Below are 16,812 nucleotides of genomic sequence, written 5' to 3'. Positions count from 1 at the left end.
TTACGATGTCCAAATTTTCATTCACTCGACAACTACTCATCAAGTACTCCCTATGTCTGAGACCTGTGTTAGATGCTAGGGACACAAAGGCCAAGAAAAACACAACTCACAGACTCTTTACTCTGTCTTAATAAAGCTTACAATCCAAGAGAAGATTTATTAAGCACTCCGTAAATATTTGTTGAAAGAAACTGTTAAATAAACAATCATATAATAAATGCAAACATACAATTAGGAGAAACGCTGTAAGAGTATGTAACAGGGTATACAACCTAATCTAGAGAGTCAGGGATGAATTCCTTGAGAAAATGAGTTAAGATTTGAAGAAAATACGCAGTCAAAGAGACGAGATGATAGGAACATTCCAGGTAGAGACTGTGTAGATCACTAGGGGAGGAGAGAAGACTGATGTGGGGATCAAAGAAGTCAAAAATGAGAAACCACTCTCCAAGAGGTTAAACAGCATGCACCGCCTGTGAGTGGCAGAGCTGCGATTAGAGCCAGGTCTAGGAGAGCTCAAATAACTGCGAGTGTTCTCTGCCCTTTCCACAATGCAGCAAATCCAACCTTTCCATACTGATTAAGGGTCACCACTATGAAACTTGAGTATCGAGCATCATCTCCTTCAGTTATCGTGAGATTGCTCTTACGATCCTCTCTTTTTAAAATTAGTTTCACAAATGGGAGGACACAAATTGGAACAGAGAGTATAGACAGCTCCTCTTCCTTCCTCTGTCAGTCTTCTTTTCCTTTTTTTTGAGGAAGATTAGCCCTGAGCTAACATCTGCTGCCAAGCCTCCTCTTTTTGCTGAGTAAGACTGGCCCTGAGCTAACATCCGTACCCACCTTCCTCTACTTTATATGTGGGACGCCTACCACAGCATGGCTTGCCAAGCCGTGCCATGTCCACACCCGGGATCTGAATCGGCGAACCCCGGGCTGCAGAGAAGCGGAACATGCGCACTTAACCACTGCGTCACCGGGCCAACCCCTGCCTGAGTCTTGCTCAGCTCTCACCCAGACTATTGCAATAGGTTCCCTTCCTCAAATCTTGATAAAATCTTTAGCAAAGCACTCAAGCCCTTCACAATTTGGCTTCAACAAACTTTCACAGCCTCAGCTCCTGATAATTTCTATTCTTCATCCAATTCCCAAATCAGATATTTTTCTCCTGGTGCCAAGAGTTCTCTCAAGCTTCTATAATATCGTACATGCTCTATCTCCAGCAAAAAATCCTAATCTCGGCTTTCTTCAGTGCAATGAACTCCTGGTCCTCCGTCGAGATGCAGTTCAAGGGTCACTTCCTCTGGTAAATCTTCTGTGCCTGGCCTGGTTGACTGAGCAAGTTCCCTTCTCTTTGTTCCCTGACCACCTTATTTGGGAACTTATCTAAACACACCATCATGCTGCAACTGGACCACAAAGTAGTCATTAAAATTCTGAGACTAAAAAAATAAAAACCAAAATAAATACAATTAGTTTCTAAACAAATATGACTGTTTGAACTATATTTATAATTCAGATGACTAACAGGCTCTTCTATAAACTTTGAGATTTTTGGCATATGGGCTTTGTTAAAATGCTTTACATGTGCTCATTTCTGATTCTAAGTTTTCTTCCAGCAAACTAAGGGTGCTAGAATGTAATTCAGTGGGATGTTTCCAAATTAAAGCTTTCTGCCCATCAAAACAAAGCCCTCTGCATTCCGCCACCTGCAGAGGAGCTGGCCTTTCTGTCTCGAGTCTACCAGACACTTCAAGAGAGACCACAGTCAGCTCTCCCACCGTTCGGCGGGGAGGACTGTTTGGGGAGCAGTACTATGCTACTGCAAAGAAAAATCCATGCCAATAAGCTACACTAATCCCCCTAACACTCGTTCAACTAAAGCTAAATACACATTTTCAAGAAAACCAATAGCAGAAAGAGGAAGAGCCAACAGGAAAAAAACAAAATCTGATCCAAAAGAAAACAGATCATTCAATAAAAACAACTTGAAAAATAAAATATGTTCACAGAAGGTCAAAGGACACTACAAAAAAATGAAAAAGCAGCAAAGAACATAAAAGATAAACTTGATAAAACAAGATTATCAAAATTTAGAAAACTGAGTAGATGAGCTAAATAACAACATGGACATAGCTGAACACAAAATCAGTAATCTGGAAGACAATGTCCAGAAAATCTCCCAGAAGATAAAACAAAAAGTCAAATAGAGCACGAAAGAAAAGTTAAGAAACATGAACGGCACAGTGGCTCCAAAATGATCTCTGCTTTCCAACGGGGAAGAAATACTCGAAGAACAATAAAATAAAATTTCTCTGAGGTAAAAAGGTAAGTTTTAAGAGTGAAAAACCCACCATATGACAAGAAGGATTAATGGAGGAAAAAGATAAATAGTGGATAAACTTCAAGAACAAAGAGATAACATCTGATACGGTATCTAACATGGCATCCAAAAAGCATCCAACGCCCTTCCATGATTAGAGAAGGCAACAAACTCGGAATAGAAGGGAACTCTCTCAACCCAAAAAACCATCTCTGAAAAACATACAGCTAACCTAATACTCACTGTCAAAGATCCCACGCTTTCCCCCTAAGATCAGGAACAAGACAAGGATGTCCACTTGAACCACTTCTATTCAACACCGTGCTACAAATTCTAGCCAGGGCAACCAGCAAGAAAATAAAAGGCACGCAGACTGGAAAAGAAGTAAATCTCTCTCTATTTGCAGATGACATGGTTTTGTATCCAGAAGGTCCCACCAAAAACTATTAGAACTAAAACACAAGCTCAAGAAGATTGTAGGATATAAAATATATAAAATACATAAAAATCAATTGTATTCTATATTCTAACAATGGGCAGTCTGAAAATAAAATTAAGAAAACTATTCTATTTGCAATAGCATCAAAAAGAATAAACACTTAGAAATAATTTTAACAAAAGAAGGGCAAGATCTGTACACTGACAACTGTAAACGTTATTGAAAGAAATTAAAGAGATCTAAATAAACGGAAAGATACCTCACGTTCACGGATTGGAAGACTTAACATTTTTAGGAGGATAATACTCCCAAACTGATCTATAGATTCAGCACAATTGCTATAAATCCCTGCTGGTTTGTTTACAGAAACTAAAAAGCTGATCTTAAAATTCATATAAAAATGCAAGGATCCTGCAGCCAAAACAATCCTGAAAAAGAACAAAGTTGGAGGACTCACACTTCCTGACTTCAAAATTTAAATTACTACACAGCTACAGTAATTAAGACAATGTGGTACTAGCATGGGAGAGGCATATAAATCACTGGTGTAGAATCGAGAGTCCAGAAATAAACTCCTTACGTTTACAGTCAGTTGATTTTTGACAAGGGTGCCAAGACAATTCAATGGAAAAAGAACAGTCTTTTCAAACAAATGGTCCTGGGACAACTGGATATCCACATGCAAAAGAATAAAGTTGGACCCCTTTCCTCACACTACACACAAAAACACAAAATGGATCGTAGACCTAAATATAAGAGCTAAAAGCACACTTAAAAAACCATAGGAGTAGATTTTCATGACCTTATGTTAAATAAGGTCTTCTTAGCTACAACACTAAAAGCATAAGCAACAAAAGAAGAAATAGATAAATTGAACTATTTTAAAACTAAAAACTTTTGTCCTTCAAAGGACACTTTCAAGAAAGTAAAACAACAACCCACAGGAGAAAAATATGTGCAAATCATATATTGATATGGGTCTAATATCTAAAATATATAAAGACCTCTCATAACTCAACAACAAAAAGATAAACAACCCAATTTAAAAATGGACAAAGAATTTGTATGGACATTTCTCCAAAGAAGAAATACAAATGGTCATAAGCAAATGAAAACAATGCTCAATATCATTAGTACTGAGGAAATACAAATCAAAACCACAATGAGATGTCACTTCAAACCCACTAGGATGGCTATAATTGAAATGACAGATAATAGCAAGCATTGACAAGGATGTGCAAAACTCTTATATACCGCTGCTGGGTTCATAAAATGGGGCACCTGCTTTGGAAAACAGTTTGACAGTTCCTCAAAAATAGTTACCATATGAGCCAGTAATTCTACTCTTCAGTATATACCCCCCAAAAACTGAGACCATACGCCTATGCAAAAACTTGTACATGAATATTCATAGCAGTATTATTCATAATAACCAAAAAGTGGAAACAACCCAAATGTCCATCAACTGATGAATGGATAAATAAGGCTGTGACTAAGTATCAAGAAGAATGATTATATTTACTGATATACATCCATGATGCCATATGATAATCAAAGAGGAGAAAGCTATTTGTCACCATTGGATACAGCTATTACTCCTAACTTTAAAAATTTATTTAAAAAATTTAGGTTGGTACTGCTGGTGGGAATGCAAACTGGTACAGCAACTGTGGAAAACAGTATGGAGACTCCTCAAAAAATTAAAAATAGGGGGCCAGCCTGGTGGCACAGCAGTTAAGTTCGCACATTCCACTTCGGTGGCCTGGGGTTCACCAGTCTGGATCCCAGGTGCAGCCATGGCACTGGCTTGGCAAGCCATGCTGTGGTAGGCGTCCCACATATAAAGTAGAGGAAGATGGGCACGGATGTGAGCTCAGGGCCAGTCTTCCTCAGCAAAAAGAGGAGGATTGGCAGCAGATGTTAGCTCAGGGCTAATCTTCCTCAAAAAGAAAAGAAAAGAAAAGAAATACCACATGACTCAGCCATCCCACTACTGGGTATCTATCCAAAGAACTTGGAATCAGCAATTCAAAAAGACCCATGCACCCCTACGTTCACTGCAGCATTATTCACAATAGCCAAGACATGGAAGCAACTTAAGTGCCCACCAAGTGATGATTGGATAAAGAAGATATGGTATATATATACAATGGAATACTATTCAGTCATAAAAAAGGATAAAATTGTCCCACTCACAAGAACACGGATGGACCTTGAGGGTATTATGTTAAGTGAAATAAGCCAGATGGAGAAAGACAATCTCTGTATGACTCCACTCATGTGGAAATTAAACACGTAGACAAAGAGAACAGATTAATGGTTACCAGGGGAAAGGGGGGGTTGGGGGTAGGCACAAAGGGTAAAGTGGTGCACCTAAAACACGACTGACAAACAAAGTACAAGCAAAATTTCACAAGGTTGTAAACTATCATAATCTCAATAAAAAGTAAAAAAAAAAAAATTTAGGTTGTTAATTAAAAGGAAAGAACTAACAGCATTTCACCTGCCTTTCTAGTAGAACAGAATGTCAGTGTAGCCCAATAGGCCCGAAGATGACAGGAAAGTTCTATTTTACATAAGAATAGACACTAATAAAAGATAAGTGTGACCATGTTAATCTGGCCATCTAGGAGAATGTCAATATTCTTTAGAAAATGCCTGTTAAGCTATTTAAGGATAGGAGGTCAAGATTTCTGAAATGTACTTTCAAATACTGCAGCACAAAAAAGAAAAAGCAAACTACATTTTTTAAAAAATCAAGCTTTTAAGAACACCTTGTATAATGTTCAAAGATGTAGCTTTCAAGGAAATAATGGACCTGGCATTTAAGAAAAAAAATCTAGTAGACCCTGACAATAAGAACTGCCTCATTCAATCAAACCAATTCAACGACTTAGGAATGTTTTCTTATCAGCGAACCCAATGAAATCATTTGGTTTTGTAATGCCTAATAATGAAACAACCACAATATCGTAAATGCTCAAATGTTTTTGAAGTTTTAGAATAACTTATAAAGCAGAAAAGAATTATAGCTGGAATAACAAACTAAGTATCACACACTTATAATGTAACAACAAAGAACTGAAAGATGAGAGAGGGAGTGGGGTGATAGTTATGAGTCTGTTAAACTCATCTCTTATAATAGGAAGCAAATAGATCTTGTTGACAATTGATTAAATAAGAGGTATATTATTTGAAGTTAAAACAGTAACCGGTAGAAAATCTAAAACATAAATTGTTAACAGTGGCTATCTCTCTGAAGGGTGCAAAGAAACAAATTTTACTCTTTTCTATTACTTCAATTTTTTGTGGGCCAGTACATATATTACTTTTATGATTTAGTAAATTATATCCTTATACTCTAAAAAATCAAACTATGTTAAAACATGTAAGATTATGTAACAATCTGATTTTAAATATTTAGAGGGTCAAACATAGTATTTTGCCACCTGCTATTTTTATTTATCAACATATATCTACAGATCTTTCATTGTTAGGATCTATCTATTTCACTTCCTTTGTCAACTATACAGCATTCCATTGTACGTATGTATTATATTCTATTTAACTAGTGCATACATGAAGGGCAGGCTAGCCCTGGTGGTCCAGTGGTTAAGATTCAGCCCTCTCACTGCCAAAGCCTGGGTTCATTTCCCGGTCAGGGAACCAGACCACCCGTCTGTTGGTTGTCATATTGTGGTGGCTGCATGTTGCTGTGACGCTGAAAGCTATGCTGCCAGTATTCCAGCAGGGTCACCCATGGTTGACAGGTTTTGGTGGAGCTTCCAGATTTAAGACAGACTAGAAAGAAGGACCTGGCCACCCATTTCTGAAAATACTGGCCATGAAAACCCTGCGAATAGCAGCCAAGCACTGGCTGATGCAGCGCTGGAAGGTGAGAGGATGGCACAGAAAGACCAGGCAGGGTTCCGCTCTGCTGTCCACGGGGTCGCTAGGAGTCAGAATCGACTCAGTGGCTCTAACAACAATATGAAGGATGTTTTTATTAATTATCTTTAATATCTTTACACTGAGTGTCTGTTAGAGCAGACCTCGTTCTGGCATTGGAGATACAAAAGTTAACAAAGTCCTTGACCTGATGGAGTTTACATTCCAGCGGGGGAGGGAGAGTCAGATAAAGAAGTAAATTATAGCAGGTTAGCTGGTGATAAGACTAAGGAGAAAAACAAAGTAGGACACAGGAGTTACTGCGTGGGGTGGGCAGGGAGGAGTTGCTATTTTATACAGTGTAGTCAGGGTAGGTCTCTCTAACAGGGTGAATTTAAGCAGAGACTAAGGAAAACTGAGGGAGCAAGCCATGCTGATATCTGGGGAAAGAATATTAAGGCAAAGGCAACAGCAAGTGCAAAGGCCCCGAGGTGGGAGAAGGCCAGGTGTGGACAGAACTTGATGAGGCAGGGAAATAGTAGTAACAGACGAGATGTCAGAGTGGGAGGAAACAGACTATGCAGGGCCTTATGTGCCATTTTAAGAACTTTCAAGCAGGGGAGTGGCATGACTGGATTTATGTTTCAATAGGATCACTCTGGTCTGCTGAGAACAGATTAAAAGGAAACAAAGGTAGGAGCAGAGTCCAGTTAGGAGGCTGCTGCCATAATCTCAGTAGGAGACGTTCAGATTTGAGTGGTAGTAATGAAGGGGGTTAGAAGTGGTAGGATTCTGAACATATTTTCAAGGTAATATCAATCACACTTGGTAATGGATTTGGATTAGAGGTATAAAATAAAGAGAAGAGACAAGAATGACTCAGAGGTTTTTAAACAATTAGAAGGAGAGAGTTGACAATTATTGAGATGTTGAAGGCTGTGGGAGAAATGGGTTTGGAGTGGTGGGATAAAATGAAAAATTCAGTTTTGGACATGTTAAATTTGATATGCTTATTAGACATAAGGAGAAAATGGCTAGAGGAAACTGACTGCACAGGTCTGGAATTCAGGACAGGGCTCTGGGCTAGAGATACAAACTTAGAAGTCTCCTACATATGGGTGGTAATTACAGCAAAGAAACTAAACAAGATCAGGTAGAGAATGAAGGTAGACAATAGTCTGAAGACTGAGCCTTGGGGCACTCCAATGTTTAGGGATCCGGGAAATGAGGAGGAACCAAAAGAGTGGAAGCCCACAGAAGAGCATATCTTTGAAGGAGGGCGTGATCAACTGTGGCTAATGAAGCACGGTGGATAAGTTCTGAGGACTGACCACTGGATTTAGCAATGTGGAGGTCACAGATACCCTTGTGCTAAGTTCCTCTGAAACACTGGGAGAGGGAAACTGCTTCCAGATTTTTCCAATTATAAACAATACAACAAACATCTCTGTGTAGTTTTATGGGAATGGAATTTCAGGACCCAAGGATATGTAAACTTAACAATGAGATACAATACCAACTTGTCCAAATGACTGTACCAATTTATTGTCGGTATAAAACTACATGTGTGTCTAAAACATCACCTACACCAACAATGATCAAACTTAGTAATCTTTGCCAGTTTGATAGGTCAAAACATTATCTTGTTTTATTCTGAATTTTTCCAGGGCTAAAGTTAAGCATTTTTCCACATTGCCATTTGCCTTTTTTTTTTTTCTGTAAAATTGCCTGGTCATAGCCTTTGCTTATTTTTTTAGGAAACTGCTGGCCTTCCTATTAATTCATAGCATTTCTTGTATATTAATGTTAAAGAAAGGAAAAAGCAAAAGAGTTATTAATAAGCTTATATCCTGGCTGGAACTGCAGAGAGGCAGAGAGAAACAGAACTATATCAAAGCATTTAGAGCTTTGGTTTTTATACTGTTTCCATGTTCCTTCTTCAGACATGATCGTTTTCTTACTCCTCTCTGACAACTCTCTTCCAAGTGAGAACAATCTGGCTATAGCATCTGAAACTCCTTTGACAGCCTGAGTGTGCTAGCTGACAGGACTAAGCAGGTGGCAGTCCTTCATATGCATCCACCACAAGCCTGCATGCCCAGACCTTTTATGGAAGGCTTACATTAGGAAACCGAGTTCTCACTGATTGAAATGCTGTGTATTTAACTATATGCCTGTCACACAGTAGGCATTCAGCAAATATTCGTGGAATGGATAAAGGGAACTCCTCTCAAGAGAAAAGGAGGTAGTTTTTAAGGCAATAAAAAAATCAAAAGCGCAAATAACCCCCTGATCATCTAGGGCTTTGCACGACAAAGTAAGATCTAAGATGAAGATTTAACAAGTACCAGTGAATAGTAAGGAAAGAATGAAATATATACACAAAGACAGACAGATACATTCTCTAAAACAATACTATAGAGTGCTGCATCCTCATGCAAACTTCCATATTGCAGTCAGGCCCACTCACAATATTGTATCGGTCAATTCTCCCATTCTGCATTGCTCCCTTCTACCCTAAATTTTCCTGGCTAAAATTATACTGTCTTCACACAAGAAGTTTCTCCATTCCTTTGATGATTACAAAGTTCTGTGTTTTTAAAAAGTTGTATTATCTTTTTCTTGAGGAAAAGCAATAATAACTAAAAGAAAGTATTCCAAACAATGACGATAGTTCCCTACCTAATTATTTTATTTTTATTTCCTTTTCTTAAGAAACCCACAATTTTCATGGCATTTTTGAATACAATTGCATGTGGGTTAATGACTCAGAATACACAGAGCAAATAGAGAGGAAACTTAAGATTACAACTGGAGAAAATGAACCAGTAAAAGGGAGGAAATTTGGATCAATGGTGATTTTAGCTCTCCAAGATGCCTCTAAAAATGGAAGTATAGGGCAATGGGGCTTTCTCTTGCTTTAAACCATCCTTGCCAACAAACATGTACTTGGAAGGGCACAGAAACCAAGAAAAGTTAACAACTTTTGAGTCAAACTACACTATAAATTTGGTAAATAAAAATAGAGTCAAACTTCCATAATACTTGAATTCTTGTTCTTCAAGGAGGGAGAAAGAAGCAAGCAAGGAGAAAGGAGCAAACAGGTAGCCAAATATTCCTGGAAAAAGTAACCGTGCCAACACTCTCAAGAAGTGAGAGAAGGCAAGCATGTAGGTCACTCAAATACCACAGAGGGGAAATCACTGGTAAGCATGCTATCGAATGCCTGCCTACACATTAAAATTGTACTGACTTGAATAGTGCTTTAAATAAGTGATGGCTGGAGTTTGGAGATTTTATTTTTAATTATATAAGTACTTTGGTTGTAACGGAATTTGATCTGTATTTTCTTTATTTCTCTGTCAACCTAAGATTGTGATTTCCTTCCCATGGTTTTCTCAGACTTTGACAAAGCAGTCTCTTTCAGCCCTGAGTAAAAGCACATTACCTTTACAAGTGACACAGAGTTAGAAAAGTCATTATCTCTCTTAAAATAATTATTCAAACTTCATCAAGGAGCTCCAGGGCAACAAGAATCTGCATAAACTTGGCCTCAGCACTCACTGAAACGAAAGTGAAGCAGAGGCCGGCTCCCCTCTGCGCCAGCTGCTCCGTGTCCAGCCGAGGTTTGGCTAACATCACTGACATCAGGGTTGGCAGAGCCGACTGCTCCTCCGATACCTCCTTTGCAGCGCTGCCATCCAAACCATAGAGGGGCTGCTCTACTCGCCGCTGGAAAACATTAAAGAAAACACACAAATTACAGGAGAAAGAACATCTGACACTGCCAAAACATGCAATAGATTAAAACACAGTTATCAAATATAAGAAGGATGCTATTTTTTAAAAACACCTTCTCTGAAAACAAATATGGAGAGCATAACATCATCGTGACTGGATTATAATCCACCTACAAACCTGAGTTAATATCTCCAGAAAATTACATTTTAATGGTTCTATATTTACATAACTCTGAATCTGCAGGTTACTTTGTAGAGGTCAACAAATCATCTTCATAATACCCTCAATCCTACAAAGGAAATGTTATTTCTATCCTGTAGGTAATGGAGATTTAAGACATTTGTCTCCCACTTTATAGGTAGAGCTTATTTCACTCTCAATCTATTCTCACCATACTTAGATGCAAAAATCTAAAATAAATACAAGTAAAACAAATTCCATAGTACACTAAAAGAATCACATGCCACAATTACGTATAGTTTATTCCAGAAATGTAAGGATGGTTCATTATTAGCAAATCTACTAATGTAATTCATTACATTAATGTTAGGGGGAAAAGACAATCAAGATTCTTCCCTTTAGATGCCAAAAAGCATCTGCACGTTGTTGGGCAACTTAAAAAGCAAAAAAAAAAACCCAGAAGTCTCCATCTTTAATACAACAAAGAAGATTTTTTCAGAAATCAACGCAAATACCCTTAAAGGTATTATACTAGAAACACTTGCATTAAAGTTAGGAACTAGAGGGGTTAACATATTAATATCATAGTTATACAACATTATCATAGAAGTTTTAGCCAATGTGGTAAGGAAAAAAATATGACATATAAACACTGGAAAACACTAAAGTTAAAAAGTGTCATTTTTGGATGATATAACTATTCACAAAGGAAAAACAACAAAGAGTTCCAGAGGATGACCAAATATAAAATAAACATACAAAAATCAATAGTTTCTCCATATACCAACAACAATTGACTATAATCAGAACATGTAATGGAAGAAAAGCAGATTCAAGATTTTAAAAAATCTATAAAATACTTAGAAATAAACTTAAGAAATATGCAGATTACATATAAAGAAAAGCTTCATTGACGGATATAAAAGATGACAAATTAAAAGGCGATACCATGCTTTCGGGTTCAAATTTTATAGACGCCAAGTTCCTCTAAAAGTCAATGCTCAGGCTGTTTATTTTTTCGTTTTGCCTATTTCTTTTGTTTTGTTTTGCAAGAGAGTGTCATGGTGGGATAGTGATCATTTAGATTCTCTCTTGCTCTCTTTTGGGGGGTTGTTTTTGTAGATTATCACAAATTCATTCTGAGGTTCACATGAAAAAACAATCAAAAATAGCCACATAATTTTTGGTAAAGAATATCAGGGGAAACTTAGTCAAGTTTCTATTAGCTATTAAAACTTACTACAAAGCAATATTAACTAAATCAGTCTAATACTGGTACAGGAGTAGACAGACTGATCATGGTACAGAATAAGAAATTCAGAAACAGACCCATATAATAGGGATGCATAATTTGTGATTAAAGTGTATTTCAAATTAGCAGGAACTTTTTAAGAAGATGGTAGGATATTTGCATAAGTATTAGAAAAAAAAGGAAAAGTAAATTGCTTCCTTATACATAAAAATTATGAGAAAATATAAACAAATGTTTTTATGACTTTCTAGTGGTAAAGGGCTTTTTAAACATGACATTAAAAACATAAACCATATAGGAACATTTAAGAACACAAAACCAGTAAATCATAAAGGAAAAACACTGATAAATTTGACTACTTCAAACAGTTTTACTTCTGTGGTGAATGCCAACATAAAGTTAAAAGACAAAATTACAAACAGATAAAAATATTTACAATGTTAATGACGATGTGTTAACAATCTTAATAAATAATGTGCTCCTATCCATCAGGAGGAAAAAACAAATACTCCAATAAATAAATAGAAAAGGACCTGAACAAGCATTAAAAGAGAAATCCAAAAGACCATTAAACATATGAAAAGATCACTAATCTTTTCACTAATATCACTAATGAAGAAATGCAAGTTAAAACAAGGTATTTTTCTCACTGGCAAAGATTACAATGATAAAATTCAGTATCAGAAGGGAATATAAAACTGGGACTCTCAAACTGCTGATAACTTGCTAACAACTACGTGATGACATTTTAAAGTGAGCGGATCCTTTCACTTGGGAATTATACTGTGGAAATTTATCCAAAGGGAGAAAAACTGCTAGGTACAGATGCATATACAAGGACATTCATTAGAGCACTATTTATAGAATATAAAATGTTTATAGGATATTAGCTAAAGAAATACAACAGAAATGAGACCTATTATACGAACATACGTTCATACATAATATGCCCACTAAACTCTTTACAATAATAGTTCTTTTGGAGGGTACTTTCTATTTTACCACTTCTCAATTGTTGGACTTTCATAATTAGCCTGTATAACTTTATCAGGAAAAACTATTTAAAATAAAAGTAAAACAAACTAACCAAAATGATCCTGACACAGGAATTTAGTTTTTTAATCTACGAGTAGAGTCCATCTCCTTAATACCAACACTCCTACCCTACCAAATGCAATAGTTTAAATTCAGGCTCCAGAACATCTGTGATACTGCTCACAATATTCTCACTGCTTGGGAGGATGTGTCTCTGAAGCTGCAATATTAAAATTAATCACTCTGTTATGTATTCAATAAATACTTTCCAAGGGCTGAACAATTTAAAAATATTTCTGAAGATACAGCAGGCTAGAATGTTTGAACCAATCTTCCCTTAGAAAACAACTATAAAGACAGGACAAAATATGGAAAAAAAGATATTAAAAACATCAAAGAATTGATAAAATAGTAGGGATCTGCCAGGGCAAAACCTAAGGGAAATTAAGAACAAGACAGGTAAAGAAATACCAAAGTCACATTTGCCCTAAGGGTACCTGCAGATCTTGAATTTCCACTTCCAAGGCACCATGTTGCCAAGTGAAGAGTCACAGGCCAAAAGCTCACTCAAGACAGGGGGTTCAATAGGAAACCTTTCCCTTTCAAGCTATCAGGGAAGATGTAAACCAGAATAAAAATTTCCCCCACCCTCAGAGAACTGCAAGGAAGGTGCTTTGGCAACGCAAGGGGCGGGAGTTCTCCTGAAAAATGTCAACACAATCGAAAACAATACTGCCTGAGTGGTTGAAACAAACCAACCAACCAAACAAACAAAACACAAGCCGTGAATTCAGTAGTGTAAAGTAGTGCTATACTGGTAGAATCTCTAGGCACTAGGAGGAAGCAAATAAGAATTCTCCCTGGAGGAACACATCTTCATCCTAGATCTCAAAGAAACTTCACATGTAATTTTTCAAGAAGAATGAGTGGCACAAAGTAAAAAAGAAAAGAAAAAGCATAAAAGAAATAAAGCCCTGAGTAACAACTAGGAAAAACAGGAGACAGCAGAAACAAATTCATAAAAACTTCAAACACCAGGATTATCAGACACAGATTATAAAACAATTATGTCTACTAGATTAAAAACAAAAAAAGACAGCTTTGAAAATCTCTGCAAACAAATAAAATAACAAAAATTAAGAATTCAGTTGGGTTAACAACAAATTAGATACAACAAAACAAAGAATTTGGGAATTGAAAGGCAAGAAACTATCCAGAATGGAGCATATAGAAACAAAAAGAGAATAGAAAAAGAAGTTGAGGTATAGTGATAAAGTGAGCTGGTCTGACATATGGTTAATTGGAATTTCACAAGGAGGAGAACAAAGAGAACAGGGCAGGGATAATATTTGAAGACACAATGGCTAATAATCATCCAGAATTGGTGCAAGACACCAGCCCACAGATACCAGAAGCCCAACAAATCAGAAGCAAGAGAAATAAGGACACATTATAGTAAAATTGCAGAATACCACAGAGAAAGATTTTAAAAGCAGCCACAGGGGAAAAAAAGCAGATACGTTCAAAGAAACAACAAGTAAATGAAAGGCATTTTCTCAATAGCAACAATGGGAACGAGAAGACGGTAATCATATACTCAACTGTGTTAAAAGAAAAAAATGCCAATCTAGAAATATACGCAGCAAAAATATCTTTCAAGAATAAGGGCAAAATAAAGTTATTTAAGCAAACAAAATCATTAACCTCCAGCAGACACATAATAAAAGAATACTGAAGGAGTACTTTAGGCAGAAGGAAAGTGACCATAGGTAGAAGGTGTAACATGCACAAAGGAAAGAAGTACAAAGAAAGAGGTGAGTATACAGATAAATCTAAATGAACACTGACAGTAAAAAATAATAATGAGGTGTTATAAAGCTAAAAACAGGCAAAATGAAAACATATACTACCACCACCAAGGCAGTAGCAGGTAAATAAAGTTAATGTTCTGAGGTCATCATTTATTTGTGAGGGGGATAAAGACACTATTAACATCAAACCTTGACTATTAAAGATACATGTGGTAATTTCTTTTTTCTTTTTTACTTCGGAAGATTAGCCCTGAGCTAACTACTGCCAATCCTCCTCTTTTTGCTGAGGAAGACTGGCCCTGAGCTAACATCCATGCCCATCTTCCTCTACTTTATACGTGGGATGCCTACCACAGCATGGCGTACCAAGCAGTGCCATGTCCGCACCCAGGATCCGAACCAGGAAACCCCGGGCCACCAAGAAGCGGAACCTGTGAACTTAACCGCTGCACCAGCAGGCAGGCCCTACATGTGGCAACTTCTAAGAGGAACACCAAACAGGACCTAGCTACTGGTGGAGAAGGAAAATATGAAATGATTTTAAAAATCAATCCAAATGGAAGAAAAAGGAACACAGAACAGGCAGGAAAAATAGAAAACACATTAAAAGATGGTATATTTAAACTCAATATAACAATAATTCTATTAAACATAAGTAAGATAAATGCTGAAGTTAAAAATATTTTACATTGAATAAAGAAAAAAATTAAACTATATGATATCTGTCAGATACACTGAAAACATAACAATGAAAGTCGATAGTATAAAAATGGATTTATATCATACAATGGTTTAGATACATTAAATATCACATAAACTGCATTTAGAGCAAAAAGCATCACAAGAGATGAAGAGAGTCATTTAATAATACACAGAGCAAAAATATAAATACATACAGGAAGAAAGACAACTCCCACAATCATGAGAGACACGAATACACCTGTCTTAGTAACTGGTAGAGCAAACAGCCAAAATGCAGAATAACAGAAGATTTATGCACTGTGATTAAATGTTACGATTAACAAAAATGACTATGATAAAACTAAACTATTTTGTTTAGGGGTGCATACATGGATGGTCAAATTATATGGAAAAGCAAATAAATAACCATAAAAATTAGAACAGTGCTTATTTCTAGGGTAGAGGGAGGGGGTTGTGATCAGGGAAGAGTATACAGGCTTCCAGGGAGCTGGAAATATTTTACTTCTTGACCTAAGTAATGATCAGATGACATTAACTTTATAATCATTTCCTTTAAATTTTTTTTGTGAAGGATCAAACAAATATTTTAGGCTCTTCAGGGCACATATCATCTCTGTCATATATTCTTGGTCTCTAAAACTCTTCAAAAATCTAAAAATCAGGAGCCAGCCCAGTGGCATAATGCTTAAGTTCACACACTCCATTTAGGTGGCCCGGGGTTCGATGGTTCAGATCCTGGGCGCAGACCTACACACCTCTCATCAAGCCATGCTGTGGCAGGAGTCCCACATATAAGGCAGAGAAAGATGGTCATGGATGTTAGCTCAGAGCCAATCTTCCTCAGCAAAAGAGGAGGATTGGCAGCAGATGTTAGCTCAGGGCTAATCTTCCTCAAAAAAAAAAAAAAAATCTAAAAATCATTCTTAGTTTGCCAGCTGTGGGCTACAGTTTACCAACTCCTACAATCAAATTTCATGTTTTATGTACTTTAACAAAAAAATACAGAAGAACCACTTAGGGGGAAAAAGTTAAAGTAATTCTTTACCCATCTATTCTTCCCTTTCAACAGTCTTGAGCACCCACTGTGTGCCAAGCACTGTATTGGGGTGTTAAGAGACTGAAAACTGAACAAGATATTATTTCTTCCAGGTCAAGTGGGGGAAACAGTTAAAATAATTACACCTTTATGTAATAAGTACTGTGAGAGATGAAAGAGCAGTAAACAAAACAAAGACCCTGCTCCCATGGGATTAACATTCTAGTGGGAGAAGACCGGTGACAGATTAATTGTATAGTTAAAAAAAACTCATGTACGATGTTAAAAGTCAGGGCAGTGGCTCTCCTCGCTAGCAGGGAGAGGGCTAATAACTGGAAGGTAGCATAACGGAGGCTTCTTGGGGGCTGGTAAGATTTGGTTTCTTATGCTGGTAGTACGTGA

The 16,812-nt window shown here is 36.9% G+C and overlaps 1 protein-coding gene across 5 annotated transcripts in view; it reads right to left on the bottom strand.

The window, feature by feature from the left end:
• The window catches only part of TLK2 (tousled like kinase 2), a 109,865-nt gene that overhangs the window by 48,856 nt on the left and 44,197 nt on the right, over positions 1 to 16,812 (bottom strand). For all 5 annotated transcript variants that reach the window (XM_044744267.2, XM_070483438.1, XM_044744266.2 and 2 more), the window contains one exon: positions 10,218 to 10,385. In XM_044744267.2, coding sequence (XP_044600202.1) covers positions 10,218 to 10,385 — 168 coding nt within the window. The remainder of the gene's footprint in view (positions 1 to 10,217; positions 10,386 to 16,812) is intronic.

Source organism: Equus asinus, chromosome 13, assembly GCF_041296235.1.
Source record: "Equus asinus isolate D_3611 breed Donkey chromosome 13, EquAss-T2T_v2, whole genome shotgun sequence".
Lineage (NCBI taxonomy): Eukaryota > Metazoa > Chordata > Mammalia > Perissodactyla > Equidae > Equus > Equus asinus.
The sequence above is the reverse complement of the archived record's forward strand: the minus strand, read 5'-3'. Positions and strand labels throughout refer to the sequence as shown.